At 36.2% G+C, this 27374-nt stretch overlaps 1 protein-coding gene across 10 annotated transcripts in view; it reads left to right on the top strand.

The window, feature by feature from the left end:
- LOC102697890 (voltage-dependent calcium channel subunit alpha-2/delta-1) overlaps positions 1-27010 on the top strand; it is a 238143-nt gene extending 211133 nt beyond the window's left edge. For 3 of the 10 annotated variants that reach the window (XM_069192581.1, XM_015352221.2, XM_069192579.1), the window contains 17 exons: positions 2013-2073; positions 3317-3414; positions 5982-6063; positions 6755-6817; positions 8681-8784; positions 9395-9487; positions 10742-10809; positions 12943-12981; positions 13076-13147; positions 14887-15039; positions 15483-15535; positions 16170-16225; positions 16575-16701; positions 20253-20365; positions 21310-21392; positions 22243-22331; positions 23217-27010. In XM_069192581.1, the coding sequence (XP_069048682.1) occupies positions 2013-2073; positions 3317-3414; positions 5982-6063; positions 6755-6817; positions 8681-8784; positions 9395-9487; positions 10742-10809; positions 12943-12981; positions 13076-13147; positions 14887-15039; positions 15483-15535; positions 16170-16225; positions 16575-16701; positions 20253-20365; positions 21310-21392; positions 22243-22331; positions 23217-23253 (1391 nt within the window). In that variant the 3' untranslated portion in view covers positions 23254-27010. The remainder of the gene's footprint in view (positions 1-2012; positions 2074-3316; positions 3415-5981; positions 6064-6754; positions 6818-8680; positions 8785-9394; positions 9488-10741; positions 10810-12942; positions 12982-13075; positions 13148-14886; positions 15040-15482; positions 15536-16169; positions 16226-16574; positions 16702-20252; positions 20366-21309; positions 21393-22242; positions 22332-23216) is intronic. The other 7 variants (XM_069192580.1, XM_069192576.1, XM_069192582.1 and 4 more) reach the window with 3 other exon arrangements.
- The last annotated feature ends 364 nt before the right edge of the window (positions 27011-27374 follow it).

The following is a 27374-nucleotide window of genomic DNA, read 5'->3' as shown; positions in this document are numbered from 1 at the left end:
CTGACAAAATACAGTTCATCTACATTTTGTCTTTGGAAAGGCATTTGTCAGAGTAACTTGAATTTAGTAACTAGAGTACATGACAAAGTTCTGAATTCAGCAAACTTACAAAACTATGCTGAGAGCACTGATCAATACAATAAAATGCAGTAGTAGATAACAGAAAAAAATTCAATGAACTGTTCGAATATATTCAAAAACCATACTCAGGTTGTAATATGAGATCACAACTATGGTACTTTATATAGGTTCTTAGGAATTGTATGCTACAGTATATCATTGTCTCTGGATTTTGCTTTCAAAAACTTACTTTTTAAGGAAGATTTTTTTTTAATATGCAACAAACCTTGCATCTAATTACTTAAAGACTTGACAACATGCAGGACAGTTTCAGTGCACTGCACTGAAGGGAATAATTTTAAGACTCTGGTAGGGGCAGCCCATATCTCTTTCAGTAAAAGGATGTATTTAACATCTTTTTCATGAAAGAAGACATCATATCTGGCAATATGTAAATACCACAGCCCCACAGAAGCTACTAAGAAAACCTTAGATTTCTGCAGACACCTGCTTTCTTTAGCTTACTATCTTTACCATCTAAAGAACACCTCTTGATCAGATTGCAATATTTTTATTCAAGAGATGCTCATTGAATAAAATATTGTTTGCTGTAACCCCTGTAGTTTTACCCTGTTTTCTGTTTCCCTCCTTATTCTCTCTCTCTACTGGATTTTCACAGGGCCAAGGGGCAAGTATTCTCAAGCTGGTTGTTTTCCTCATGTGGTTGTACCAGTTCTTCTGTTCCTTGCATGTCTAATGCTGTCCTTTCCTGTAACATCTAACCTTTTGTTCATACCAGTTCTAGGCTTTTGTTCTAATCCAGTAATATCTGTGTTTTCAATGTGCATCATCTGATTTATTTTGGTGTGTCTGGTGGTGCAATCTTTCACCCGACTTGCTTTTCTTGAGTTGGTACAGGTCTAAAATGATGTAGGCTGCATGTGGAAACTGGAAAGTATTTGAAAGTTTTAAGCTCTGCAATCCAGCAAGATAGCCCTAGCATGTATCATCACTTCAGCATCACGCTTTGCATATTACAAGAAAGCTTAGTCAGCTTTGCTAGCTTATGAAAGGAAATTACATTGCATTTCAGTACATGTGAGTACTGCACTCATCATACACTCTGTAACCATTGAATGTAATATTTATCTCTTACAAATATGCATCATAACCAACAGAGTGAGATTTGAAAGAACTGTACAGTTCGAAGATGCACAAAAAATTAGCTTCATGAATACAAAAGGCAATTCAATTTTATTTTTAAACTGAATAATGACTGAAATATCTAAAACATCAGGAAAATAGGTCCCTATTTAATTATAAAGGCTATCCACAATGAAAAAACTGAATAATATGACAAGAAACCCCAAAAATGTTTACCTGTTGACTTATTTATAAATATACAGTACAGTATGTCAGTGGTTACAGTGAAACAAAAACCTTGAGCAACATTTTAATATTTTTTTTGACAGGGCTGAAAACAATTTTAGTTGACAAAAGTTAACAATAGAACAGTTAATGTTGTTTATTAGTAAAAATAAGACATTGAAAAAAACTGTGCCTTTGCACATAATTATTTCAACCATAAAAGAAAACCAAGTTGCACAACATCTTTTACCAGAGTTTTGCAATACCTCTCCTTATGGCAATTGAGGTTTTGGTGATGAACATTGCTTGGCACTATTGTAAGGGGATTCAAAATGTAAGAACTGGGTAAATACATACTGTATATACTGTTATAAATGTTTCTGTTCCACACATTAGGATTTCTTATTTATTCATGGCTGAACTATCTCATTTGTTATTACTAACCAATTTGATGTGGATGACATAGTAACATAGTATTTCCGAGGTTTATATTGTAACCTTAGAGATCCTGTAAAGAGGGATTGTCATGATTTTTTGCAACAAGTTACAAATGAGAATTTTAATACATATCTTTCCTCTTACAGTCTCTGAAAGCATGCAGCTAGAAAACTTTAATGAAAATGGCTACACACTCATAGCGCCTAGGTGAGTACATTTACTTCTACTTTGAATTAGCTTAATTTTTTCCACCCGGGAATGAAATAGGTTTCCCAATATATTAGACATTTAATACTGGATAAAACTAATTATTGTATGTGCTCTGTAATGCCACAGTACCAATCTTGAAAACTGGTGCTTTCAAAACTGCCTGCTGAGCTAGAAAGAAGGAATGATGCTTGTGCTTACATACAGTATTTAATACAGTATGTTGAAACCACTGCAGCTTCCATTAAAACATCCATGAGGCACCAACTAAGGTTTTCAACTTTGAATACTATGACAAAAACAGTCTTTGATTTTTACAAAAGACTTTTGGACTTAGACTTCTTCAGAGTGGACAAGATGTGTAAGTGCTTTTAAAACTGAGAACAGGAGAACACACCGGAGAATATTCTTTAAATGTTTGTCTGATAGTACCAATTGAAGATATTTAAAAGGTTATTAATCCATCTTATTGAGCCTTGCACCAATGCCTTCCGGGTACGGCTCTGGCTCACTGCAGCTGTCTAAGCAATTACTGAAAATGGGTGGATAATCTTCAGTTAACAAAGCATACATTTATTTGCAGTTACCGTGTAATTTTTGAACTCTGTATTTCTTCCCTGTGGTATGATGAGTTCCTAACAGTATTTAGATCCTCATTCTAATACACTATCCAGTTGCGCCCCACATTTCCTATTGTCCATTGGTGAGTTGGACTCATGCCCACTTAGAAACTGCTTGAGACCACAGATTTTATGTCAGTGGATTAGATTTATTGTCTTAGTCTCCAGATCATGTCTGTTGAAAATTCTAAATTAACCCAGCATGCAACTGAAATTTCTGTGGCATGCCTAGTAATTATGATAATGGCTGTACTACTGTCACAAAGCATTTACAGAAACTTTGTAAAAAATATATAGCTTTTAAACTACCTCAAGTTGTTCTGCTTCCAACCACTAGGCAGTGTAATGTACTCTAGTATATTAACTACTTAACATAAAAATGTAAGTTAAAAGGTGAAAAAACTCGAAATATCTGACTGAAACTAGTGGTCCCATTTTACGTATCAGTCAGTGTTTTGGACTTATACAGTAGATACCTGTACATATGGTATAGATAATTGCTCACAGCCTATGGTTTTATACAGGTTTTACTTAATATTTTGTAGTATTGCATAAATACAAAAAAAAATACAAAAAAATTGAGTGAAATTTAATTAGTCTTTGTAAACATTTATTATCTGCAGAGAGTACTGCAAAGACCTGAAGCCGTCTGAAAACAGGACCCAATTTCTTATGGACTTCAATGAATTTATAGACAGGAAAACACCAAATAACCCAACATGTAAGTATCAAAGGTAATAATAAAAGTTAAAGTAGGTTTGAACTCCCCTGGAACATTCTGTCACCCTTCAAAACCAGCACTCATCTGAGATTTGGGTTTCTATAGTGTGTCTGTGTATGCCTGGTTTCTAAAGGTTTTACACATCACAGATTGAGTTTCACACCAAAATTATGTTAATGAACAGATGGCTGCACACATGCTATATAGGTTTACATCTGTAATATATGTATGAACTGCACTGGTGTTTCACCAGCACTTAATGGTCGTCCAATTACACAGTGTTTGTGAAGAAAAACAGGACAAGTTAAAAAAATAACAAAAGTAGTACTTTGAAATTTGATCTGTTGGCACAATAACTATACTTTAAACATAGAATTTCATGTTATGAGTGTTTTTTTTGACAATGTTTGTGATTCCCAGTCATGATAATTTTTTCAGTATATTATCTGACACACCAGTGTTTAGGATTTCTGTATAAGACAGTGGTCTGTTCAAGTTTGGATTCAAAAGGTGTTCGGGTTCTTTCCAAGTATCAAGAGACACTGCAGCAAGTAGTAGGTTACTGTAAAAAGATAAATAAGTATCTAACAGATTGGCTAAAATTTGGATAGATTCTTTGTTAGGTGTATTCATTGCTTCTGCAGCTCATACTATACATCAAACTTAATTATTTCTGGCATTCAGAGTGTCCAGTGACAGATTTATTTGCTTAGGTTCAGTGAAGCAGATAAAAAAAAATTACATTAAAATTCATAGGTTCTGTTTATAATCAATTTTAATTTAAAGCATTTGAAGGAGAAAAGAACATGTAATAAGTGTTATGACAGGTGCGTCTGAGAGTGTGTTAAATTTTTTTTTTAATGAAGTCATAGAAGAGCGTTGGGGGAGTACTTATAAAACTGATTTTTTATGATAAAAAGCTTAAAGCTTTGCGTTTTATATAACCCAAGAGTTAAATCTAAAACACGTGTTTTGATCACCAAGGTCATTTTAATTTTTTCAGGACTCGTAATGATACCACTTTATTGTTATTTTATTTCTCTCATTTTCCCTAATATTGTCTGCAATTAACTTTCAATCCCTATCACATTGCAGGTAGTTTGGGTCTCCCTTGTATCACAATCTTTAAATTAGACAGTGTCTCCATGTTTTCTCTGAGCTGTGGTGCTCTTTTCAACACTTTCTGTGCTCCAAAACTCCTCACTGCCTTTGCTCTCCATCTTCACCAAACTGCAGTACTGTACCTGACGTTCTCTTGGGTCAGATTGTCTAGAGTCAGTCTTAACTAGGGTGGCACAGTCAGTTCAATCCCGGACCTGGGGTACTATCTGCGTGGAGTCTTTATGTTCTCCCTGTGTATGCATGGATTTTCCTCCCACAGTCCAAAAGCATATTGATAGGTTAATTGGCTTCTGAAGAAAGTGGCCCTGGTCTGAGTGTGTGTGTGTATCTGAGTCTGTGTGTCTGCCAAGGGATGGACTGGCGTCCCATCCAGGGTGTATCCTGCCTTGTGCCCATTGCTTGCTAGAATCAGCTCTGGCTCCCCTGCAACCCTGAATTGAAAATGGATGGAGGGACTCTTTTCTGTAAACAGCTGCCTCAAAACCAAACTAATACAATACCATAGATCTAGCAGCAGTCTTGAAATCTCCAGGAAATCATAACTGCATTGAGGACTGAAATGTCATATTAGTTCTGATATGTCAGAATTTCTATCCAAATTCCTTTGGGATACAAAGTGCAGGATGGAGAATCCTTTGGAATGCAAGTGGCGTATTCCACAATATGACTTTTCAGTTCCTAGATCTATATACTGTACATCACAATGGATGGTAGCTGTCTACAAGGCAAGGTCTACTGTTGATCATATCACCTTTTGCATATCTTATACTCTATCCCAGTACGGGACACTCTAACCACTCATTCTCACTCCTGCCTTTATGCTCAAGGTTGTTTAGAAATATGTGATGCTGTCATTGTGAAGAAGAGAGCTGAAGAGGTATAACATCTTCATTGCTTTGTGGTCCAGTGGTGTACTGTATATCATTAGTACTGTACAGTATATCTGCACATACTGGAAAATGGTCACTATTAGAGGCTGTAGAGCCTGTTAATTTAAAAATCCTGAACATCTAGTTACATGTTAATCATTGTAGTGGATAGTAAACACTAATATTTACCTTCTTAGTCTGAATTGTGTTTCCAAATTAAAGCTACTGTATACACAGTGCAACAGAAGTGCGCAAAAGTACTGCGTTTTGCAAGCCATTTTCTAAAAACACTGCCTGTGTATTTAAATATGCATATTTCACTTCAAAATGTTTTTCCTTCCCAATATTGACCATTTCAATATGGCTGTTGTTTCAACAAAAAAAAAACGTATTGATTAGTCACAAAGGGTGGCAAGTATCAGAAAGAAGATGAGCTGAACAGTTTTAAAAGAAGTAATGAAAATGACCCATTTATTCTCTTAGATGTTGTTGCTGATGTATTAGTTTCATCCATAGCATTTGTTTGGTATTCATATATTGAACAAAATGCTAACTGACATATTTTTGTTCTTTTAGGCAATGCTATGCTGGTCAATAGGCTCCTCCTAGATGCTGGAATTACATCTGAGCTTGTCCAGCACTGGAAAAAACAATCTCTGTAAGAAATTTATGTTTTTAAGACCTGTACTAGGTATTAGATTGTCTTCCATTTTTATTTCCTGATTGATATAATCTTTAAATGTACAATGCAAAAAGATGTCTTGACTTTGGGTGTTGTTTTTTGGATCATAGAATGTATTCATAGTGTAGAGACAGGTCATAACTTCTAATATTATAAGAAACTGGATAATAAAAGGAAAATATTGCTGCATATGCTAGCACCTCACACTATAGAGAACTTGCACCTATTCTCAAGACTGAATTTAGTTAATTAATTTTCAGTTCTTCTCCAGGTTCTGCTCTGTGCTGAATGATGCTTCATTGTGAAAGAATTGTTTTAACAAATTAACCTCTGCACCAGTAATTTGTCACAGAAAAAAAAACAAACCATCGCACCGATTTAGTTCCCGAGTCATGTAAAATGCTTGAGATAATGAGCAACATTAATGAAAACAATGTGTTTTATATTTAACTTTCTAAAATCTATATGTGCATTGAGACTAATCTTCAGGGAAATTAATTCAACGAAAACCATCAGCCACTTATGGCGCCTCTACTTCATGGGATTTGGAAAGTTGACTTTAGAAAGGCTAAATGGATAAGTCTTTACGTTTTAGTATTATTTAGCCTAAACCATCAGAGATAAATGGAGTTCCCTCATTGTGGTTTGCATTCTTTTGAAAAAATAGAACTGGAGTCGTTGCCAGGTTTGTTGCTACGGATGGAGGGATCACAAGAGTGTACCCCAAAAGGTATGCTGTACCTCAGTATTTATTTTTATTTTCAAAATGTAGTGATGTCATATTAAGAATTAAAAGCTTTTCCTTCCTGTATGTTAGGATAGTCCACAATATGTTGAATATCATGCTACATACTAGGGGCAAAAAACTCAATTCAAATCACTTGTAGCACGTGGTTAAATTTGCCCGTGCCTGAGGAAAGTCACTTACTTCAGGATTCTGTTCTACTCTGTCTCAGTATTTTTATATGTTATTATACAGACAGCCAAAATTAGTGTTCTGCTCTGAATGGTGGCACTTTTGAAGAAACGTATTATAAATTACGTTTATATAATTGGCAGAGATTTCATCTCTACAAAAGTAGTCTCATTAGAATTAGACTCAGATATTCAAGAACGTCACAGTGTTTGTAGTTTATTTTCAGAATCCAATATAATGGATCAGTAAGGACCTCTTATTTAAACACACATTCACACTCAAATGAAATGTTGCTATTTATAATGCTTTTAGAATTTGTAAATATAAAATGCAGAGCTGCAGTTCATCAGGCCCATCATAAACAATTTGTAAGAATGGCTGGGGTTTGGATATTTCAGATAAACCCCCATTATTGGAAAAATATGGCATGGTATACACAACAATCATGACACAGGAAATTCACACTGAGAAATTTAATATGAGATTTTGTGTTGTATATGTAATATGACATGCACAATATGCCTTATAGAGACTTTTAACTACTGTCTGGTTAGAACGTTTTTTTCCACTTCTGAGCACTTGTAGTAGAGCATGCTTGTACCCTGTATATTATAAAGGAAAATAATGAATGAAAAAGTAGCAAATTATGTTATTTTAATTTGTTGCTGGTTAGTTATACATTAATAGCTTTTCCTTTACCCTGATATCAAGAAAAAAAATCCATAATTATTTTTAATCTATTATATATTTGAAGGGGAGAAGCAGGGGTTAGTAAAGTAGAGAAAAGTAACGCACGGGGAACCCAAGTGACCGATTGGGTTGGCTGACTCGGCAGTCTCCGGGGTGTGAAAACATGAACACCCCTGACTCGCTGAGAGTCGCTAGATAGGCACTGCCTCACGACTGGGAGCTAGGCCCTCAGGGGTAGGGAAGGGAGAGGAAGACTCCCCTGACTCCTTGAGGGTCTCTTTGATGGGCACTGCCTCATGACCAGGCGCTGCCCTCAGGGGATAGAAAGGAGGAGATAGCCCCTTGACTCACTGAGAGTCGCACGAGAGGCACTGCCTCACGACTGGGAACTAATCCCTCAAGGGAGAAAGGACCCCTGACTGGAGGAATGACTTTAAGAGGCGCTGCTCGAGGGATTGAGAATGAAGAGAAAGTTACGTGAGAAGGAAGCGAAAGAAGTCCTCTGACTCGCTGAGAGTCACTCTGAGACGCTGCCTCGCAACTGGGATGAGCCCTCATGGGACCGAGGGAACGAGAATTAATAAATTAGTTACCCAGAATAATGTTTCTTTATTAGCTCTATACAATTTCTTGCATTAGGAATTCGTCTTTTCGCATACCCCAGCTTTTCTCCATGGAGACACAGACACGGAGAAGGGGTCAGAGCACAGGGTCTGCCATTGTACGGCGCCCTAGAGCCTAGAGCAGTTAGGGTTAAGGGCCTTGCTCAGGGGCCCAACGGAGTAGGATTCCTCTGCCAGCCGCGGGATTTGAACCGGCAACCTTCCAGTCACAGGCGCAGATCCTTAGCCACAGGGCCACACATGAATTATTGTGAATTATAAAAAATCTTTATATATTAATTAAAACATTGAAATGTTAATTAATTAAGCAAGTTACAATCTGAGATTCCCTACTAAAAATAGGTTTTCCCTTCTTTCATTTTAGTGCTGGGGAAGATTGGAAAGAAAGTGCTGAAACTTATGAGGCTAGCTTCTACAAAAGAAGCTTGGATAATGATTTCTATATCTTTACAGCACCTTATTTCAACAGTAAGCTTCAGATCGTTATCTCTTTATCTCTGCTGTAGTGTGTCTTCTGCAACAGTTCAATGGTTTCTCTGTATTATTTTTCTGGTGGTTTTACTATTAACATTATCAAGTCCTTTTCAATAGGCAAAAATGGTACAAATGGTACTTCTGGAACAGTAGTTGCTTAAATCTTTTTTTGACATTTACCAGACAAGAGAGACAGAAAATTAAAAACAATAATATGATGGAGCTTACTTGTGTATTTAAGACCTCTTGTCACAATAATCAGTGCTGGATTTGGTGTGACATGTAATGTGCTGGAGTAAATAGAAAAGGTCAACTTACTTTCAAAGGTTATCATGAGTTTAACAATCATTAAAAAATAGCCTGTAGGTTCCTATAGAAATGTCCAAATACCCTACAGAGCTCTAAACCTTTGGGTTGTATTTGTAAAGGAAAAGACATATACAGTATCATATTGGGATGTTTGCACGGGTGAGACAGAATAATTCTACTACTGACCTGAAATGACCTGCAATAGAAAAGGTTTGAAAACAGGTTTTAAACAAGTGCTAGACATAATTGTGGAATCAGCAGGTTTTAACATGAATTTGGCTTTTATTTTTTCCTGACTCAGGAAGCGGGGAGAGTGGCTTTGATTCTGGCATCTTGGTGAGCAGAGCAGTTGATTTGACCATTGATGGCAAAAAGATGAAACCAGCAGGTATGACCAAGCAGAGCTTTAATGGCAGAGCAGAATATATAACATTATTTTTCATATTATATGTTTGTGTTAGATTAGATTGCATTCACATTGCCTTCAGATAAGTGACTTGTGAAAAAAGCAAAAACCCATGACAATAATAATTGTAATTTTAATTTCATGTGCATATTACAGTATAGTGAATTTGTAATTTGTCAGCTGCATAGTCTAGATTAAGAAAATGAAAAGCAAGATCACAGGATTATTTTTAAAAGTAAAATTGAGCAATAGCCACAAAGCAGATAATTTTAATAATATGAGGAGATGGGAAAAACAAATATTGTTTTTAAGAACCTTTTTTGTTTTTCACTGGACTTGTGGTAAATGTACCTTAGAACCTGATAAATATCAATTTATATTGATTTTTGTAGCACTGTAACTTGGATTGCACACTGTTTTATTCACTGCTCTTATAAAGATTTCTGAAGAGAGAAGTGTATAAACTGACTACAACTGTTTCTGTGTATTCAGTTAAAATTTTGCTCTTGAACTAGAAAAAAGGTCCAATTAAAAAATATATAGTATTTAAAAACTGAGATGTCTGCACTATATAGCCTGCCTTAGAAAATAAGAAGAGCTGAACTGTGGGAGAGATATGACCTAAAAGCTTTCTGACCAATAAAGATCAGACCAATAAAGATCAGAAAATAACATAAGAATGGCTATGAACGAGAGCAGGCCATTCAACCCATTTAGTCTCCTGTTCTTTGCTTTAAAGGAACTTCCATATAGTATCCACTCTTGTTCTCTCGTTACTGTTTCACTGTTTGTTATGTAGATATTCACTCGGTTAACTTTGTCAAGGATTAAGGATTATGAATACTTGTACAGTATCGGATACCCTTCTCAGTGTAGTACATTATTTTAAGACAAAATTTATCTAATTGCTCTTCTCTGGACAGATTCCAGAGCAGCAATATATTTCCTATAACATGGTAACTGTATACAGTATTCTAAATAAAGCATTACTAGTGTATTATACAATTGAGACCTTAGTAATAGTTTTATGGTTTTCATTAGGTACTAATAAAAATTAAGTAATTGCTGTAAGACTAAAATAATATTTGATGATGTATTGGTTTTTAACTTACCACAAATAAGGTGTCAGTTTGTGAAGAAAAAAGTACTGAGACATATCAAATAATTTATTTTGTGATCAAATAATTTACTTTTTGAATGTGTTTCATTAAATGAACATTTCTTGATCTCTTACAGTTGTCGGCGTAAAGATTAGTATCGCAGAATGGATGGCAAACTTCACAAATGCAACAATCAGGAAAGGAGTAAGAATACAATTTAGTTTTTCCACACATAATCACATAGAAAGTAATAACAGTGGCTTGTTACCATTATAGTAGGGTTGTCAATCTCAGGATTTCTGTACTGATGGCAAGCTTCTTATTTTTATAGACAGTCTTTTTTTTTTTAAACGGAGATCAGTCATTAAAACAAACTTGCTTCCTTCCTCAATTGAACATCTCCCAAAAGTAAAATCAGAGGGGTCAGGGGTCAGAGTTTTAGGGGGTTGGGGTAGGAAAAAAAGGAAATCTTGGGTTAAAAATGCGGTGTTTGCTTTCAATAAGCAGATCCCTCTGCCATGGAGTTACAAGATGGACCTGTCTCTTATTGAAACTAGTGAGGACCTAGAAACTCAGACTTGGAATAAAATGGCACAAGACGTTTGTGGTACCATAAAATTAAAGTTCTGATAACATTAACAGCATGGTGCAATTTCTTTTAATTTATATGGACCATAGAATGTGAAAACAAGATTAAAAGGCAATTTGTGAGATAAGAATCAAGTTTTTTTTTAAATAAGGAAGCCAACTCCTGCTTTATTTCTCTTGCAATTGTGCCCAGTGAGGGAATGTCTCAGACTTGTAGGTGGACGCTGGAGGGGTCATACACATCCCAGGAATAAAAACAATATGTGCAAAGTAAAGACGAGTATGTGTGAGCTTTTTAACCAATCAGGATTCAGATACCTGTACTGTTAAGATGACACATATTGATGTCATGACAATGCTGTGCACAAGCAGTGAGTCTGTGTGACCTTAAAATGAATCATTGAATCAACAACTGTTTCCCATGAGTCATTATAATATAGGGGTTAGTCATCATCAGGGTGACCGATAACACAGATTTGTATCAAGCATATGCAGAGACTGTTAGATGATCCCAAATAGAACAAAGAAAGAAAAAATTGTAAATTCTCATTCAATTAGCTTTATTTTCATAATATAATATTACAGGATTCACCATGGTAATGTTACGAGTCCTGGCTTGATAATAATCTCTGAACGTGTATTTTTCTAGACATAAACTGCAGACATAAACAGCAATTCACCTGTCCCACTCTACTTACTGAATGCACCAGTCATACCATGTCACATCCAAATTGCTCTGCTAAGGGTTTATATTAGCTCTAAACTATAAGGCATATACCTTTACTTTAATCAACTTTCACATGTTTTTCCACATTTAATTTGTGGGCTACAGCTTCACACTGTTGGGGCCCTGGGTTCAGGGGTGCTATTTGTGTAGAGTTTGTATGTTCTCCCCATGTCCATGTGGATTTTCTCCAGTAGTCCAAAAACATACTGTACTGGTAGGTTAGTTGGCTTCTGAGAAAATTGGCCTGGGTGTGAGTTTGTCTGTGTCTGTGTTCGCCCTGTGATGAACTGGCATCCCATCCAAGATGTATCCCATGTGGCACCCTTTGCTTTCTGGGATAGGTTCTGACTTGCGATCTTGAATTGGAAGGATCAGTTAGGAAATAGATGGATGGAGTACAAAAATGTTAAAATTGGGCTGTTTATTATACTTATATTTATATTTATTACACATTTGTGGATAGTTGACAACTCTGAGTAGAATCTGCAGGATTAATATTTTAGAGGACCAATCTACTGCTGTTGCTTGAGTAAGAAGAAAGATGATTTCTTTTAATAATATAATATATTAAGTTGGTTTTTCCCTACTCTTATGCATGTTCATTTTCATTTTTGTGCCATCTAGTGATCTCTATAATATATGTATAAAAACAGTCGCCTAGCATATTTATCTATATTAGGTAGTTACCTAGACGTCTACTACATGAAAAACATGGTGTCATATACAGTACTTTTGACCTGAACTTAAGCAAGACCTTCTTAAACTTACCCTGTAGGGAGTATTTGCTAAAGAATAAAAATCTGTGGAGATAATTAATGATGGGTTTTATTTACACTTTTGTCCTTCTGTAAGCGTATTGTAAATGTGGAGAGCCTAATAAAAGTAAATATTTTTTCCTATCAGAATAAATATATGTAAATATTTATATATAGAATTTGTATTTTAGCACAGTTGCACAAATAATTATTTTAGGATGTGAAAAAGTAATTTTTAAAGTAAGTAATGTCAATTCTTGCTTTCAGTGCAATAGCGAGATATGTGGCTGTGAAAAGAATTCTAAGGTATGTTTCCCTACATCCCTATATGTTTTCTAAGCAATTTATTTTAAACCATATGTTCACTTCGACCTGATTTTATCATTTTTCTTAATCGTAGCTTGTCGATTGTGTGATCCTTGATGATGGTGGATTTCTCTTGATGTCCAATCAGGACGAGTACATTGATGAGGTAAATCCTAAAATATCACCACAAATACAACATGTCATGTGAGAAGAGACATATAAGGATATTGACTGTACAGTCTGTCTTTTCAGAAAAATAGGGTTAACATGACCTCTTGGGTATGTGATATACCCAACCAAGTTATGGCACTGAAGGTCCTGACTGGATCAGGCAGCAGTCATCCTGCACACTGCATGTAAAATGAACTAATTGATCGAGGGAGCAACAAATGAATGTGCTACAGGAAGCCGACATTGCCACCCAACCCAGGTCCTGGACCAAGGCTCATTTGAAATCCAGACTCCCTACAAGACAAACAAATTGTAGTCAGCAAAGAAACAAGTAATAGGTTTATTCCATGCTGAAAAGAGAACACGGAAAGAAAACACAACGTTTCGGCCATGGAGCCTTCTTCAGTTGTAAAGCAATTTTAGTCATCATCTAACTTGCAAGGCTGTGCATGCTCAGTATTCCAAAGGACACAAACAAGTGGACCAGTGTCCTAAAATACAATGTGCAGCACGGATTAGTTTCAGGGGGCACATCAAGTGCACTTGAGACTGCCCCTCAGAGTAGTGGCAGAAGAGTGTTGGGCCAAAAGGGCTGGTTCATATGAAAACATGAACCAAAATGGATAGAAGGGCCAGGCGTGGTGGAGAGTGTCCAGAGATCGGACCACAGATATTACTAGCTTGAAGAGAGAGGTTTCCATACAGTTAGCTTGTGAGGTTTAGGATAGGAGCCCCTTGAGAGGCCTCTAACCAAGACATCAAGTGCAGATATTCCCTGATGACAATACCATGGTAGCCTGAGCCACCCACAGTAGCTTGGGTTCCGGCTCAAAGAGAGATTTGATGGGGCCAACCCATCCAAAACTATGATTCCCTAAGAGGTTTGAACATCTTGACTAGCATTGCCAAAGCTAGTGCTTATTTTGAGCACTCATGATATTTGGCCTCCAGCAAGGCTCCAGACCAAGCACAATCTGAAGAACCACACACCACTGTGGGGCTCATTGAGGCAGAGTGAGAGACAAAGAGTACTACCACCTATAATTATTGGAAATCCTGTTTGTCAAGTCAAGTCGAAACTATCACTTTTTCAAGCATATACTATATTGACATTAATTTGGCAGATGTCTTCAACCCAAATTCCTGAAAATAGTTTGTGACAATTTAAAGGACATTCACGTTCAATACACATTCAAAAAAATATTTGTGTCATTATCGTAATAAAAGATGAAATAGTAACAGCTTTGATTTTATTTTCCTTTTCTTCTCCTAATTAGAGTCAGATGTTACTGACCTCCAATCTGGTACCCTGATGTTAAAAAACAGGTTTTGTTTGGAGAGTTTAAAACTAATTTCATGTTTTTGTCTTGATCAGTTTTAGCATTTTAGCACATGTTTTGAATCAATATGTTTATTAGCTTTTAGCACATTTAAAAGAATTACTAAATGCATGGAGTTAAAATGGTAGATCTAATTACACCAGCTGTGCAACACAATGCAATGTGTTGTTTACAACCTTGGCAAAAGTCTGAAAAGACCTGTGAACTGGTGCTCCCACTGAATAGTTAGAAGACTAGAGTATGAACGTGTAGCTTCTTAAAGTCATTTGCTCTATGTTCTGTCTTGTTTTAGCTGATTCCATGTCATTCTAGTGTTTTTTCAGCTTTGTCATGAGATTGTTTGTTCATACAGCACAAGTGATGTTCTAATTTGTACCTTATTTAACCTGTGTAGATTGGGTGGTTCTTTGGAGAGATCGATCCCATTTTGATGACGAACCTTGTGAACACTTCTTTGTACGCCTTTAACAAGTCCTATGACTACCAGTCTGTCTGTGATCCTGACAGAGGCCCCAAAGCTGCAGCTGGCTTGCGTTCTGTTTTTGTTGTAAGTTAATCAATCACAGCTTGACTACACTCCACATATGAATCATGAGCCAGAATTGCAGATGCTGGAAATTGCATTGCATTTCAGACTTGCGTGCAAAATATTGCTAAAACAACTCGCCTCGTAATTCACCACAAATTCGTTTTAATTTGGGATTTCTCCCAACATCTTGTTTTTTGTGAAATTTAGCTTGATGGCTACTAGATTGCTGACAAATAAATCTGACAACACAGTAATTGGATGATATTTTAGGATAAACGATTTTCATTGAATTATGATTTAATGTTTTCCTTTCCTTTCATTTTATATTCATGGTAGAGATTACTTTGGAAAGGAAACATGATAATATTCTAGAGGGATACAGAAACAAAGACATAGTCCTATTTAGAACAAATGGTTTTATTAAGGTGTTTTTCTTAACATGTCATCTTTATTGTCCTCAGCCAACAATAGCTGATATATTAAATATAGGCTGGTGGGCTTCGGCAGCAGCTTGGTAAGTGATGTAATAGATTTCTTTTTATGTATGCATTTTTAACATCAGACTCTCTTTATTTTAATAGTGAAATTGCACTATTAATTTCTTTTGTCAACTCTAAAAGAACTCATTATAGTTTTTTTTCCATCTAAGCAGTTTTCATTTTCTAATGTATAATACCTTTTCTATTTGAAGCACTTCAGAATAAATGTTTTCTTCAAAATAAAGCACAGGGAGCACTAGGAAGCTACAGTTACTACCGAAGCAAGACTGACATCAGCTGGAGGTCATTATGTACAACATAATATATAGCTTTAACATGATATTGAAATGTTTTAAATTACTATGTATGGCAAGGACATTCAATCATAACAACCTTCCACATATCATTATGCTGCATATTAATATAAAACACATCTTATAGCAAGGAACCTGGTCAAGATTCAAGAATATCTGCATTTTTGTCCCTTGAATTGAGAGTCTAAATTACAAAGTCTAAAGTTTCACGAAGAACTCTCACTTCAGGAGGGCAGTGTTGTCTTATTGTCTTTCATATTATTCCTGAGTTGAATTGCTTTTATTTTCTTAAGTTGTTGATTTCCCTTCTAACCTGATATAACTGTAGAAATGACTGCCTGTCTTTGTTTTATAGGTCGATAGTACAGCAGCTATTTGTTAGCTTTACTTTTCCAAATTTCCTGGAAGCTGGTGAGTGGACTGAATTCATGAGATATGAATTTTAAAACACTACAATAAGTTTCAATGGTCTGTCTTTTGTTATCAACTCCATGAAGTCTTGTTAGTGTCTGTCATTCAGCAGCCTAGGTTTATGAAGCCTTCCAATGTGAAGACATTTAGCAATTGCTATTTTGATATGTTCACTAGTTAATTGATACATTTCAATTTCTTAAACAGTTTTCCAAAAACCAATGCCGATTTCTTTTCTTGAAATGTCCTTTTGGATATCTTATCAGACAAGAAAATACAGTGTATCTCAAAATATTATATATATATATTCCAATATATTCCTTATTGATAATTTTCAATGTATTTACAGCGGACACAGAAGAGGAGCAAACTGCAGCTCTTTCAAAGGAGAGCTGTATCACTGAACAGACTCAGTATTACTTTGACAATAATAACAAATCTTTCAGTGGGGTGCTAGACTGTGAAAACTGTTCCAGGTAAGAATAAAAACAGATATTTTTAATTGCTGTGTCTTAAATCACTAACTGTATATCATAATTTGGTAAACTGTCACGGATGTCAGAAGGGATGAACTATGAAGAGGCAGGAGAGCAGAAAAAGACCCATATGCGTAGCGGCGGAATGGGCGATTAGCCCGGGCTCAGCAATTCAGGAGTCGAATAGAAACCAATGTCCTCAGGCAGCGGACGTGGGGTGACCAGGATGCTAGGCAGGTCTCAGGACATCTGAACGTCAATGCTGAGCGAAGGAGAATCAGTGACCCGGAAATGTGTAGAGAGAGACACTGGACACCGGAAGGACAGCAAATCACAGGAAACTAGGGACAGAACAGAGTAGGAGCGCCATCTGGCTACAGAGGGCGTGACAGTACTCCCTCCTGACGTCCATACAAATAAGTGAGCTGCACAGCACTGGGGGGAGGAAAAACCTCATTTAACTGCAAGGAAACCTCCGGTAGTCCATGACTGAGAGCTGCCTCCTCCTCCAGGGTATAAACCTTTATTCTGTAGAGGAAGGGGGGGTCAGGCAGAGCTCTGGAGACTTAAAACAGAAAAAAGACAAGTATAAAACGCACAAACCACAACAAAGATAAACCTGGGAGACCAGGGAAATGAATCACAAAAAACAGATAGGAACCAAATGTTCCAAGACACACAGGACAGGGGGACCATAGAGAAGGGGAAACCAGGAAGTGAAAAAATCAAAACACCAAGCAAAAAACAAAAATAAAAACAAAAACCCGGAAAAAATACAGCAGACTGGGCAACAGGCACGTTCACATTCTATCAAAGCCAGGCTGCAGCCCGCTCACAGGCACAGATGTCCGGAGTGATATCCAGCAATAAGAATGGAGGAAGGGCAAAAAAGGCTCACCAAACTAACACTGATATCGGCAGAAGACAACCCGAGGAAAGCCAGGCCGCAGCCAGCTCACAGGCACGGATGTCAGGAAGGTGATATCCAGCAATAAGAAAGGGAGGGGAAAAAAGGCTCACCACCCTATTGCTGATATCAGAGTGGACAACCCGAGGAAAGCCAGGCACATGGCCCGCTCACAGATGACCGGAGTGATATCCAGCAATGAGGATAGGAGGGCCAGCTCAACATTCAATCACGGATGCCGGAAAGACAACCCGAGGAAAGCCAGGCCCCAACCCGCTCACAGGCACAGGAGTCAGAAAAAGCATCCTGCGATATGAATAGGAGAGCTGAGAGAGAAAAAAAAAGCGCCTCTCATGACGGTCAGTAGGAGGCTCAGCATTCTGTCACAAATGTCGGAAGGGACAAACCGTGGAGAGGCAGGAGAGCAGTAAAAGACCCATATGCTTAGTGGAGGAACAGGGGTTTAGCCCGGGCTCAGAAGTTCAGGAGTCATATAGAAACCAATGCCCTCATGCAGCGGACGTGGTTTTGACCTGGATGCTAGGTGGGTCTCAGGACATCAGAACGTCAATGCTGAGCAAAGGAGAATCAGTGACCCGGAAATATATAGCCCCAGAGAGAGAGACAATAGAAGCACAGCAAAGCACAGGAAACTAGGGACAGGACAGAGTAGCAGCGCCCTCTGGCTGCAGAGGGCATGACATAAACAAATGACAAATGTTCTTTGAAGTGTTGTCTCAGGGTCTAATTCATTGTATTCACTAGGTATGTCTGTCAGAGTTGTATAAATATATATCAGAATATACAATATTCTTAGATATATATTTCAGCAGTTCTTCGAGATCCTTATCAATACTCCATAGAGACAAAAATATTTAAAGTTTTATGTGGTGTAATTCGCCTGGCTGGAAAAGCAGCAACCAAACTGTAATGGTGAGGCTGACCAAACCCCCTTTTTGATATGCATGAGCCAGGTGTAAATGGGTTGGTGAAAAGGGTGAGTTCAGGAGGTGATACTGTATACAGTATATACAGTACACAGAAAAGCAGAAGTGGGTGAGGTTAGGATCTGACCTTTCCTTGAATATCTGATTAAAAACTCCATTTAGTGAGAGCCTGGGTAAAGTGTTTGGAATAATGCTCACTGAAATCAGAGAAAAGGCAGAGCAGGACATGTTATTTACTGTAAAATATACATTAAAAATATTATATCATGGTACTATTCTGTAGAACTTTCTTGTTTCTGAAATGTCCTTGCAGACATACAGTACGTATTACTGATTAATAGTGAAGGTAGAAACAAAATACTTGCCATTTGTTTTTTACTTTTGGACCTTTGACGTAGAGCTATAGGAAAGTAACCAGGTAATGAATGTGAATGCAAACCATCAAAGAATTTAGGTTTCTCCTTCCTTCAGTGTTTTTCACTCACTCTTTTAGTTATTATTCATGTTTGATTGTCTTCCATGTTTAAAATCAACTTGCAAAATGAGATTGCAGCAGTCAGCAATACATTTAGTAAAACTAGATTCAGAGCAAATACAAATTGCTCTAATTTATTTCTCATCATTTCTCATCTGCTATTAGAGATTTCCTTGGTCTGAGGTTGTAATCCCTAAGTGATTTAGTGATTAAGTGATTAGTTTTGCTTTATATAATTTCTTGTTACTCTGTTATATTGTCTTACTTTGTCAAATTACAAATGTTGAGACCTAGAGGGAGATCTAGAGGTCAAGGTTGCATAATGTATTCATTTATATATGAAATTGGATTTCCTGTGAAAACTGACATCAGAAATAATTCCTCAAAACAGACTGTATTCATTATTTTACCCTTGTATTTTACCCTTGCATCTAATTTAGCCTACCAATCCATTCCCGCACTCAAAAGTAAGGACAGCACCGTGCATAAACATGTCTTTGAAATAAGGTTGCTGTTGTTTGTGCCAGTCATTATTTTTTGTATTCAGTGATATACAGTGGTGTTACTGTTATTGACAAGAAAAAAAAAATGCCTTTTGATTTATTTTGATTTTTGCTGTGTGTATAATATGATAAGAACAATCAACTCCAGGTGCAAAATATGTACAGTATTTTATTGAGTATTGGGAGAGTTTTCATCTGTGGTTATTTCCATTCAATTGCTTGGGAGAAAAACTCTAGAGGTGTTGTAACTGTGCCAACTTGGGGACGTGAGTAAAGAATGTCTATAATACTCCATGAAGTTCTGTGACAACTCGGAATCTGTCACAGATGTTGGAAGGGACGAACCGTGGAGAGGCAGGAGACCAGTAAAAGACCCATATGCGTAGCGGCGGAACGGGGGATTAGCACCAGTTCAGGAGTCCTATAGAAACTTGCATGTACTGTAAGCCCTGAATTCCCTGTTTTGTGACAGGCAGACTATAGTACTTCTATATGAACCAAGCCAGTGGAAAATTGAACAAGCATAGGACCAGAAATTTCTTTTGGCTTGGGCAAAAGTTAATCTTAACACATGTGGAGACTCACCCATTGTAGCCTCTTCAAAAGGACTCACTCCTCCCTTGACTCCATTGCTGGAGGGAAACACTATGTCCCTTTTTATTATTTGAGTGTCCTAAAGTACGTACTTGGGTGTCAGTCTTGTCTATTGTTTTTTGCAGGATATACCGTGCTGAAAAGTTACCGAACACAAACCTATTATTCCTGATTGTTGATGCCAAGGAAACCTGTCCATGTTCTTCTACCAAACCATTAATACAAGCAGAACAGCCCTGTATCCTTTAAAAATGACATTTAAAATTTGTGGGGGGGTGTCACAAAAGGGTTGCATATGTAACCTAGACCAAATAACAGTGAAAGCGATTTGATTTTTATTTTTATTTATTTTAGATAATAGATTTACAGTAAGGGGAGATTAATGAGAGCTATTTCAGGGGCGGTGCAGTACTAGCTTTAAGCTTTAGAAGCTGTAAGCTTCTGGGTTTGTTTCCATTTTGAGGTACCTGTCTATGTAGTTTGCAGGTTGCCTCGACGTTCATGAGTTTTTACCAGCTCCTGAAGACAAGCAGGCTTGGTTTAATTGGCTGCTCAAAACTGTATTCTTTTCAGGTGTGTATGTATATGAGGGTGCATTTTAAATGGGGTTTAATATCTGTGGGGGTGGGTGCTGTGTTACCAGCAACAGTTCCAGTTATGGGACTGTACAGAAATAGTCCCAAATGAGCATGATGAGCTGAGGGCTTCCTTTCATTGGTAGCCCTTTTCATGTTCTTAAAATTAAAATATTATGTAAAAAACGGAATGTTCTTTGTTTTGTTCATTTGGAGATTGAGTGAGTAATCACTCAGAATGTGTTAATATTACCATAGGATAACTAATATATCATAAATAATATGTATACATATTATATAAATAGTATGTACTGTACAGTATCAAGTAGTTTAAATAGGCTCAGACCCGAAAAAGACTCCACAGCCAAAACGTTGTTTCCTTTCTCTCTTTTCAGCATGGAATAAACCTTTACTTGTTCCTGTATATACAGTATATTACTTATACATTCACATTAACAAATATTATATGTGAATGTATAAAATACATGATAATGTTTAGATGATAATGTATTATTATATATTGTTGATCATAATTATTATTCATAAGATATTGCTGTTCCTTTCATCCCATTGAATGAAATATGAGTTCTTAACTGAGTTACTACAGCTAAAGGACCGGATCCCTGTGATTTAGTTCACAATCCAAGATACAGGAAAGGACCCGAGGTCTGTTTTGATAATGATGAAAATGTAAGTTACACTGCTCAATATCAAAGTCAACACCTTTACCTGTTAAGTACAGAATTTATTTTTTAAATTCATTACAACAAAATAATTGTTTAGAACTTCCATATTATTAAAAACAACTGCATTTTATTTGCTTATTTAAACTATTTTGTATTTTTCACAAAACATATGCTTTGAGCCATACTTTATTAATGTGCTTTTATTAACTTAAATACTGGCTGCCTTTTCTTGCATTGTTTCTGTATTAAAAATAAATTTGTATATATTGAGCTTTCACACATTAGGACTCAATCATAAGATCATGCAAGTAAAAGTTATGAAAAGTTGTGCAGTTTAAAGAAAAGTTAATAGCATATTGCACATACGCTAAATTGTTAATTTAAATTTGGCATACTGTCTGCAAATAACATTTTCCAAAATTCAGGAGCGTTTGTTTTTTGGAAGGGCAGATGCGAACATGAATTTTGAAATCGATGTCGTTAAGCTACAACGGGTGTTTAAATTTGTTCCAATTTGGAAGTGATCCTGGAACAAAGCGACAAAAATGCATTCCCCCCAAAAAAAGCCTTTCTGTGTGAAAGCCTGATGCTTGCTTGCTCGATGTGTCTGCTGGAGCGGTTTGACTCATGTTAGTGTCTTTTGGTTCGTTTCTGTAACGGTGGAAACGTTTTCCTTTTCGTGACGCTCACTCTGATTCTACCCAGGGGGATGCTCTGTCTTCTTTCTTTCTTTCTCGGGTCACATTAACTCTGCTAACTGCCAGCCAAATCTTTGCATGACTTCTCATCCCGTCTGTCTTCTTGTGTTTTGTTTTCTTCGTTTTCTACTCGCTACTTATGGCCGTTATTAATAGGATGAGCCTATATGCACTACAAGTCGTGCCTCTACCATGGCGTCAACTCCTCTCTTCATTTTACTGCAAGTGTTCATGTGGTGTAAAGGGTCAGTTGTTTTTTCTTTTTTATTTATGCAGGTTATCTAGCTACTTGTACATATGAGCATATTCGCTAATTGTAGCGGAAGTATCCAGATTTTATCTTTGTTAAGGCTCCAGGTAGCTTTCATTTCAGGGGTCGAACAATTGTCTTAAGCTTGTTCAAAGGCAACAACATTTTAAGCCACTAACAAATCTAACCAAGCTGAGCATGAAAGGTAACACCCATACTTTGTATTGATATTGTTGTTCGGTGACTTGGGTCATTTAGATATTGCCAGTTTCGTTTTAAGCTTTTGCCTTAGTGCTGTTTTGATTTTCTCTGTATTTCTGCATTGACAACACTAGAGGCACTGTTTTTGTAAGCCCATGGACTTGGTGCAGTTAGAGATCAATGTGTATGATAAAGCACATTGAACAGCTGATTTGTCATCTATCACGTTTAGAGTAAACCAAATAATAACACCCAAACCTTACATGTATTTGGTGCTTTAACAGACTATCAGGAAAATATTTTAAGATGAGATAAAAATGCTTTTCTTTCCATTATGATCAGTAGTTAGTTTATAGAATCCTGTTCCTTTTAGAACCTGTAAGCTTTGGGATGAACACGAGAAACAGCAAACGTGTTTGCTGGTTTATGACACCATGTATTATATAATATAATACAGGTAGACAGTACATTTCCTAAATAGGCATTTTGGAACAGTGTCTTCATATAACAGGCTTTAACCCTAGGGTATCTATTGATTTCGTAATAACTATTTACAATCAATGCAGCATCAATGACTTTAACTGAAATCCATTTTACAAATAGGAGGAAATGATGGGGATAGTTCACCTATGTGCATGTATGTGTTACTAACTTACCTATTCTTCTATCTTCGTGACAGGAGGATTATACTGACTGCGGTGGGGTCTCTGGTTTGAGTCCATCACTGTGGCCAATGATAGGAATTCAGCTTGTGCTACTTTGGCTTTTAACTGGATCAAGACATTACCCTTTATGACCTCAGAAACAAGGACTGAGCCCCATAACGCATACATTTCAAGATCCTGCCAAATTTTGTTTCTGAGATTCTAAGGCAACAGGGGGAAACAAAAATAAATTGACCCAGGAAGTGAAAGACACATTATGACATGCCTGGCCTAACTGAGCCTGGGAAAGCTTGTTGAAATCCATTAAGAAGAACAAACCATCTGAAGCCAAATGTTTCCACAATGGCGGAAGTGTGGACCGTCTGCTTCTTAATCAGAATGGTGAAGGGAAAAGGTTACTTTCTTTATGTAGTGATTTCTTGGTGAGCTTCTTTGTCAAACAATTGTACTGCCAGACAAATGAAATTCATAAACACGTCAAAGTCCTGCCCCTAGATATTGTTTTGCAGTATTTTTGTTGGCTTGGTTGTATAATTTTCAGAGTGTAGACTGGCTAGCCACTCACTGTCCAGCTGTTACAGTATGTGGATAAAACCATGCCAGACAAGTTCTTGCTTCAAAAGTAAGAACAGAAAAAAAATGTAAAAGTAATGTATGTAAAGTTATGTTAAAAGAAATATTGAGAGTGAAGCCACATTTTCTTGGTTGTGTTGTTCATATACATTTTGGGTGCTAATGGCTTATCTAAATGTAATATAAGCAATTAGGCCAGAAACATTAAAATTCTCTTTAAAAAATACATGTACCATTTTTTCAGTTTAAGAAATGAGTTGCATTATATTCATACCTTTGTTGGCTTACTCTCACTTTTACAAAGTAATTGAATATGAATTTCTGTTTTAAAGAAATACAAGATCTTTGATTTTGTAATATTTTCAGTATACATTTTGTTTAATATAATGGCTATTGTAAACATTTAACACTTTTAAAATGTAAAAATATTAGAAGTGTTTACTCCACCAACCTCTGTCTTTTGCGTTGGTCATAGTCACTTAATTAGAAGATAAAATAAACTGTTAGTGACTACCTTAAAAGGACAAGATAATCCTGTCTTGCTCAATCATGCCAAAGGGAATACATTATTTATTCAGTTTGTTGGTACATTTTAATTTAATTACAATTTTAATTTTAATTTTGCAATGCAACCTAAATATTGAGAGCTAGCCAAGCCTCTTTATAATGCTTAAAGCTTGTGAATGAAAAGAATCTTTATGTGGCACATTTTTTGTTGTTTTTGCTAGAAATAGTACTTTGCATGATTTTTCTTTTTGGTTTAATTTTATTTAAGTAGTTTTGGATTGTAAATGTTCTTACAAAGGACAGCTGCAGTGGAAATGTTTATTTTTTTGGAGGGGATGGAAAAGTGCAGTACATCTTATTAAGGTCTCACCATCTTTTGTGCAAGTACCCATATACTGTTATCTGCAGTGAAGAAAAACAATGTTGTGTAAAGCCTGGCAAACAGATCCCATTAGTGAAACATCATTATTTGGATTAAGTATAAGTCAATCTTACATTGACTCTGCTTGTTTGTATTGACTTTACTCTAGGGCATAAAGAACATTTGTAGTGTATCACAGTAGGTCAAAGAAAATATTTTACACAATCAGATTGTACCTGCTTTTAACATTTGAATATTTAACTTTTTTTTTTCTGTGTTTATACACAAGGTTTCATAAAGAAGCTCTATTTCCCTTAAAAGCCAAACAAAAATAATCAGCCAGAAGCTATAATATAAAATCTTCTATTAACAGGATGTTAAATCAAATTAATCTGAAAACAAACACTAGTATCTGATTGAACAAACCAGTGGAAGCAGCCACATCATTTAAAACAACATATACAACTTACAAAATCAGCTGTAACATAATTATTATCGTTCTGTCAGTTTTGTCCCATGCTTTGTGATTACAAGCTGCAGTGTTTCTCTGTCTGCTTTATTCTTCACTATTGGCTGTTCTCCTGGCTTCAAAAATATATTCATTTGGTACGATTTGTTATTTTGTTATTTTTTCTTTAACTCGTTTTGAAAATTAGCTCTTATTTTTTTTAAATGCCATGGACCAGAATTAATTCAAAGCAGTTATAAGACCTTTCACTGGTTTATGATAAATGCTATGTGGTTAATGAATACAATTGCATTACACCAGCTAGTTATTTCCACAATGGTAACTTTTTAAAGTTTAAACATTTTACTAGGCAGAGTTACAGTACAGACAATTCATTTTAACATCTACAGTGTCTGGCACCAACAAAACGCAGACACTCTTTTTCTTCTTTTTTGTTTAGTTTATGACACACTTGTCGTTCATGGTTTCATTTCTTTCTACGGGTTTCTTCAGTGGTGTGAGCTTAAAAAGCATTACATTATTTTTTGTTGATTGAAATTGTGTAGCAAAATATTAATGTTTTTTAGCTAAATTGTGTTGTTGTTATTATTTGCCAAATTCGGAACGAAAATGATCAATTGTCATATTTGCTTAGAGTGGAATCTCTTCTCCCATGACTGTATCCTGGTAATGTGCTGATTAATTCTACTATATTCTCTCCAAAGCCTACAAATGCTGCTGTAATTCAGGCAACAGTCAAGATTAATGTACAATTCTGTGGGTGGCCAACAATGGAAAAGCTTTTTTTCTTGGCTTTATTTCAGAGATCTGTATCTCTGCTTTTTCTTTAAATTTTCCAGCCTTAAGACACATAAAGCAGGACTCTTGTCATTTTGTTTTACTCAAAAGGTCCTGAACCCTTGTTGTAAGATAATGTCAAACTGGCGAAAAATCATACATTTGCAAAATATTAAAAACACCCAGGATCATTTCCAAGTTTTACCATTGTATATTATATAAAGTCTCAAGATGATGTGCCATATGATTTTCAACTACCTGTTCAAAGAAACCTAATAAAAGTGGAAGTGTAGAAGGGGTCATGAGACCACCATACAGGCATACTTTGGTGACATTGCTTCCTTGCTGCATGGCTTAATATCAGTGACAAACAATGAGAATATAATATTTATACTCCTATTTAGGTATTCAACTTGCAAAAGTATAATATGGTGAATATTATATTGAAGCCTTTGTTTTTAATTATCGAACAGCACTACTGCCATTTTCCTGAAAGTGACAGCCTCTGATTTTTAGCTGTGCAAGTCTCAACATCTTTAGAAGCACAATTGTCTGTGCAGTGAAGCTGTTTCCCCAAAAGAGGAAACAGCTGAAGGTAATGCTGCAATTAGCTTGAATTTAATATGTATAATTCTATGCTTGGAAGAGAGTCATGTGCACTATAAGCACCGTCAAATAGGAATGGGGATAATGAAACTTTATTGGAGTATTGGAGGCTGTTTTTGTTACAATACTTGCTAAAAACAGAAGCTGTCACTTTAGGATCAGATATCGCAATGTGATTGGAAGTGTATTTGATGCTGTCAATGCTATTTGTGCAGATTGTCTGGATCATGCTTTTTCTGGACTGTTTTCTTGAGATTGCTTGATGTGTGTTTAATCAGAGGGCCCCGTAACTGCAAAGCGCAGGTAACACACAGGCCACTCTTTTAACTTCCCTTGATTGTGCTTTAATACATTACACTTTTGTGGAACTTGACAAGCCTGAATCAATTTTGTATAAATTTGTACAATAATGTTATTAAACAGAAAAAAAAGTGTTTATAATCCTAGAAATGTTGTGTTGATTCTTGTGCAAATACAGTATATTCAGAATAAAGATTTATCATTATTCTCTCAAATGTCCTTTTATTAAAACACAACCAGCAATTTCTATTTGAAATTGCAATACATACAGTAAAGTTGTAATTGAATGATGACTTGTAGACCTATGATAATTACGAGGATGCATATACTGTACCTGATTGGTTTTAATTATGGATATTACGACTGTCTATTTGAGATTTTGTGACCCTTTTTGTGACCAAAATATTGATGGTTTAGATCTGATGGATATTTCCAGTGAGTCAAAGTATTATATCACAATTTATGTGCAGTGAACAACTGTTTCAAGACTGTTCAGATATTGTATTCAAAACACATATCTAAACATGTAGGCTCTAGGCTAGGAAACAAGTCATTACAGCTCCAACATAATTCTTCTTT

This window comes from Lepisosteus oculatus, chromosome 7 (genome assembly GCF_040954835.1).
Source record: "Lepisosteus oculatus isolate fLepOcu1 chromosome 7, fLepOcu1.hap2, whole genome shotgun sequence".
Taxonomy (NCBI): domain Eukaryota; kingdom Metazoa; phylum Chordata; class Actinopteri; order Semionotiformes; family Lepisosteidae; genus Lepisosteus; species Lepisosteus oculatus.
The sequence above is the reverse complement of the archived record's forward strand: the minus strand, read 5'-3'. Positions and strand labels throughout refer to the sequence as shown.